The sequence below is a fragment of the Gavialis gangeticus genome, unplaced genomic scaffold (genome assembly GCF_001723915.1).
Source record: "Gavialis gangeticus isolate Ggan-Ray unplaced genomic scaffold, GavGan_comp1, whole genome shotgun sequence".
NCBI lineage: Eukaryota > Metazoa > Chordata > Crocodylia > Gavialidae > Gavialis > Gavialis gangeticus.
Genome location: NW_017729032.1, coordinates 50,691,088 through 50,695,849, shown reverse-complemented (window position 1 = coordinate 50,695,849; position 4,762 = coordinate 50,691,088). Strand labels below are relative to the sequence as shown.

Sequence of the window (4,762 nt, the reverse complement as noted above, 5' to 3'; positions counted from 1 at the left end):
TCCAGTTCTGGGCACCGCACTTCAGGAGGGATGTAGACAACATGGAGAGGGTCCAGAGGAGGGCCACTCGCATGATCAGGGGGCAGCAAGGCAGGGCCTACAAGTGGAGGCTACGGGACCTGAACCTGTTCAGTTTCCACAAGGGAAAGCTGAGAGGGGATCTGGTGGCTGTCTACAAACTGGCCAAGGGGGACCAGCAGGCTATGGGAGAGTCCCTGTTCCTCCGAGCACTACCGGGAGTAATGAGGAATTACGGCCATTAGCTGATGGAGAATAGGTTCAGGCTAGACATCAGGAAGCACTACTTCATAGCAGGGTGGCTAAAGGAAGTGGTTGTCGCTTCTACCCTGGGGGTCTTCAAAGGAGGCTTGATAATCACCTAGCCAGGGTTGTTTGACCCCATAATCCTTTCCTGCCCATGGCAGGGGGTTGGACTTGATGATCTGCTCAGGTCCCTTCCGACCCGACCAACTATGAAACTATGAAACACTCCGTGTGCCCCAGCATCATAGTGTTCACAAGCCACCTGCTACCTAGAGGTATGTAGAAAAAACATTTAAAGCTGTGTCTATGTCTGAATCGCTGATTCTTCAAATCAGTATCGAATCTTCAGATTCAGATTCAGCCAAATCGAATTGGGGACAGTGATCCGAATCAACAAATCGAATCACTGTCCCTGATTCGGGCTGAATCCAAATCCGAATTGAATAGGGCCCACTTTGCACACCCCTACATACACTGCTACTCTTCGCACACCCACAGCAGAAGGTGGTTAGCCTGTCTTCCTCCTCTCTGGGATTCAGTAAAATCATGCCTGTCAGTGATTAAATCTAGACAGGAGATTCAGATTATGAATCTCATAGAAACAGAAATGCCTATTTTGGGGTTGTGGCGAATAGCATAAATGTCTACACTGCAGTGTAGATATATATATACCCAGCTCTGTTTCCTTTTCCTGACCTGTCAGCTATAGGTCAGTCCGCTTTGTCCCATTTTTTTCCTCCTCAGCAAAGTAGAGAACAGGACCCTGATACATCTGGCCCTTATTTCAGGCCTGTGATGGCTAGAAAATGGCATTTAGAGGTTTGCTTTTGGAAAGTGGCTTATAGGTAAAATAGATATTGCATTAGAACAATGGTCCAGGGCAACGGCAAGGGTTAATTGAGTCCTAAAAAACCCCTATTTTGTGACAAAGTTTCCTCAAGGCCCACTGCGTCAGACAGGCAAGCAGCACATAGGCTGGGAAATTAAAGACACGTACCACAGTGTTCCATAACATAAGGTGGCACCAGGTTACAATGCGCAACTGCAGAGCCTTGGGATTTCCAGCTTTTGTAGATGGACCAAATTAGGAGGCCCAGAAAAAGCCCAAATTAGGATGTGTGCATATGATGGGTTTGTGAAACAAAGGAATGTGCTGACAGGACAGAACGTGGACAGTATGAGGACCACAGGAAGGCCAGTCAGTGATGCCCGTAGATGAAAAGTCATCACTGAAGGAAAAGGAATACGAATGGAAGGATTTCAGAGCAGCAAAGGGCCCTTGAGAGGGGAACCTGAGGACATCATGGACAGAAGGTATACCACCAGCCCGTCTCACCCACCCCACCAGGAGAGAGTGGGCCTTAGCATCCGACCCCCGGGCTGCTAACATTCAAGAAAGAACCTCAGAGTGAAGCTTGCATACTGGCCAGACGTACCTTGACTCTGAAGCTCTAGGACTGGTAGATATAGAATTGTTTGCATTATTCTTATCTGCTATCAGGGTATATCAATAAAATTCACCTATTATCGAATGGAGCGGTCGTGGTTGGTCTGAGGGTTTGGGTCCGCTCGGTACAAGGTATCTGGGTCATAAATGCAGTGCCAGCAGCCTGGAGTGTGACTGAAGAAAGCAGAGCTGAGGCTGTGGGACAAAACTAATATGTAGGCAGAACTGCTGACAGAATTGATCTGGGAATAGGTGCAGAATTAATCTGTGGTCAAAGGACCCTGAAGCACTGATTGAAATTTTTCTCAAATTTAGGAGTGGGTAAAACTAATTGTCCCACACAAACACACATGGAATGGTCAGGGAGCTCTTCAAAAATCAAAAGATAGGCCAAAAACTACAAAACACTTTTAAAAAACATTTTTACATTTTACAGGATGTTTTATGGTCTAACTCAGGGGTGAGCAACCTGTGGCTTGCATGCTACAAGTGGCATAGGCAGCCTTTGTATATTGCACGTGGCTGATTGGAAATGCAGCAGAGAAAACAGGAGCAAATAGGACAGGGAGCACACAGGGCAGGGAGCAGAAAGAAAAACAACATATTGGGCAGGGTATGCAGATTAAAGTGGCACTTGGGGACGGTGCAGAGCTAACTTTGTGGCATGCCTGCCAAAAAGGTTGGCCTCCACTAGTTTAACATATGACTTTTGAAGCTCTCAGGTTGGCAATATGGTATATACTTATCCTTCAACTTCTCCCCTGCTGGCTACTAGATTAAATTAAGAAAACTGTAAAAAACTAAGTTGAACTAAATTTAATTTTAAGTTATTCTGCAGTTGGTTGTCTTATCAAGCAGCTAACTTTGTTTTACTCCTGAGTAGCTTTTAGACTAACAAGATGGTAAAATGGTTCAAATTAACAAAATATAAATATTTTAAAGACTAGTTTAAAATTATATTTATATACTTATGTTAACAGCACTAGGTTTAAAATAATCACTATTTCAGAACTCCAGTATTGGTTTTAAAGTCAGTTTGAGTCTTGTTTATTTAACAAGATTGATTCATCTTCAGAATGGTACACTTGGATGAGTTTAGACAGGTTTGATTCTGCCTTGAGCCTGGCATTGGACTAGATGACCTGAGGTACCTTCCAGCCCTGTTTTTCTATGAATCCATGACAATGCCAGAATTTTGTAACTGCACCTTTACATTTCTCTTTGAAGAGAAAAGTGACATAAAATGCAACTTAGTCACTTATTTTAGTAAAGACACATTGAATCAAATTTGCTAAGGAAAAATAATTGAAAAGAAAAGGAAAAACATGCTAAGATAAAACAGTAACAGTAAAAACAGGGTGTATTAGTCCATCTACAGATGGACAAAGTATGAAAGAACTTCAACTTACTGCAAGAGATTCCATTTGCTATACAGCAAGCATGGCACAGGAAAAAAGGAAAGGAAAGAAAGTATAGTGTCAGTTTAATGCATGCAATAGGAAGCACAGCCCTTCTTTAACAGCACAAACTGTCAGCAGTATTAGCATTGCTTGCCTCAACCTGCTAATCGGTTGAAAACAGTTCACCCACACAACATGCACAGCATTCTCATTAAAACCAAGCTTTAATCCTAATGGCAAATTATAACATAATTGTCCTAAGTTAGATCTTTAGATTTGTTAATTCTAATTTCTCCCCATGGCATGTTTCCAAAAATAAGGAAGTTTTTATTGCTTCAGGATTCTCAAAATCAAGAATTTGTCTAAGTCTGGTCTCTTATTATAGAGCTTATGCAAAAGAAATACTAGGAACAATTATAAGTACTTTTAATTTTCAACAGAACTGAAGCAAATAGTTGTGTTATATGGAAGTTAAAGATAAAACTTATTTCTATTGGGAGACTTATGGCCTATAGCTTAATAATTTGGCATTTTAAAAATAAAAAATCTGTTTGAAATCATGACTGTTAGAATCTATTACAGGTTTTAAGTCATGACTATTACAATCTTTTTGAAAAAAAAATTGAACTTTAAAGGAAGTTCAAGATTTATCTGAATTCCTGGCAACTTTGTAGGTTCAAACTGATCCATACTCCTTTTTACCCTTGCCTCTCAATGACTCTCAGGTGTGATGGAGCCATTAAAATGTTAATGCATGTCCTGCTCCAGTGTTTACTTAAATGACAACAGGATTAACTTTTCAGCAATAAACTTTTCCAACCTGCAAAAGGAGAGGTTATCTCTCTTTGTTTTCCAAAAAGCTGACATTTTTAGACAGTAAATCTGTCTAAAGTTTTTTAAGACAGCTTTCACCATTAGATCATAAAACCATCATGTGGCTGGTTTAGCAAATATAATCCACACTGACATCTTATACTCAGCTACAATGTGATGTCAGCACACATGTGCACAACATAAATGCATGTTTCCAATTGTTATTAAAATGTTTTATATTACCATTTCAACAAAGGAGACAAATGCATCAATGTTAAGTAAATAGTGCCACGGGACTATTTTGACATTGCCAAAGCTAAGGAATTCAACCTTGTCCTCAGCTTTTGGTATTCAAGAATGTACGGATGAAATGTTACCCTGGTCTACCAAGGAATAAGTCAATGACTAAATGACAGACTAATCTCTAAATTAAGTTTGCTTTTTTGGAATGTTTAACTTTAAGCCTTTGACATTTCTGCAACATTTTTTCTATATCTAGCATTTCTAGAGAAAACATTTTCTGTAAAATTCCATGCAGTTTACATAATCAAGCCTTGTATAATAAAGATAAGATCAAACAGGAAGAAATAAGACAGTATATTCAGAACCACATGACTGCATTTGTCAAAGCTTATTTGTGTGTAACTTACTCCTCTCCAAATTTTGATGTACCTCTAGTTTTTTACATTTTTAAATGAAACTGATAGAACAAATGTGTACAAATTTACCATGGAATTTACTTCATAAAAAGTGGGGAAAGCAGCAAAAAAGTGAACTCCATGGTCTACTTTTCCAGAAAAGCTGCCTTTTCTCCACTGCTTCCAAAAAGGTGTGCAAA

General features: G+C 40.0%; 1 protein-coding gene across 1 annotated transcript in view; it reads right to left on the bottom strand.

Moving 5' to 3' along the window:
* Positions 1–4,762, bottom strand: part of FRY (FRY microtubule binding protein) — a 480,115-nt gene that overhangs the window by 29,074 nt on the left and 446,279 nt on the right. Inside the window, exon 59 of the mRNA XM_019523795.1 lies at positions 3,121–3,138. Within this exon, the coding sequence (XP_019379340.1) occupies positions 3,121–3,138 (18 nt within the window). The remainder of the gene's footprint in view (positions 1–3,120; positions 3,139–4,762) is intronic.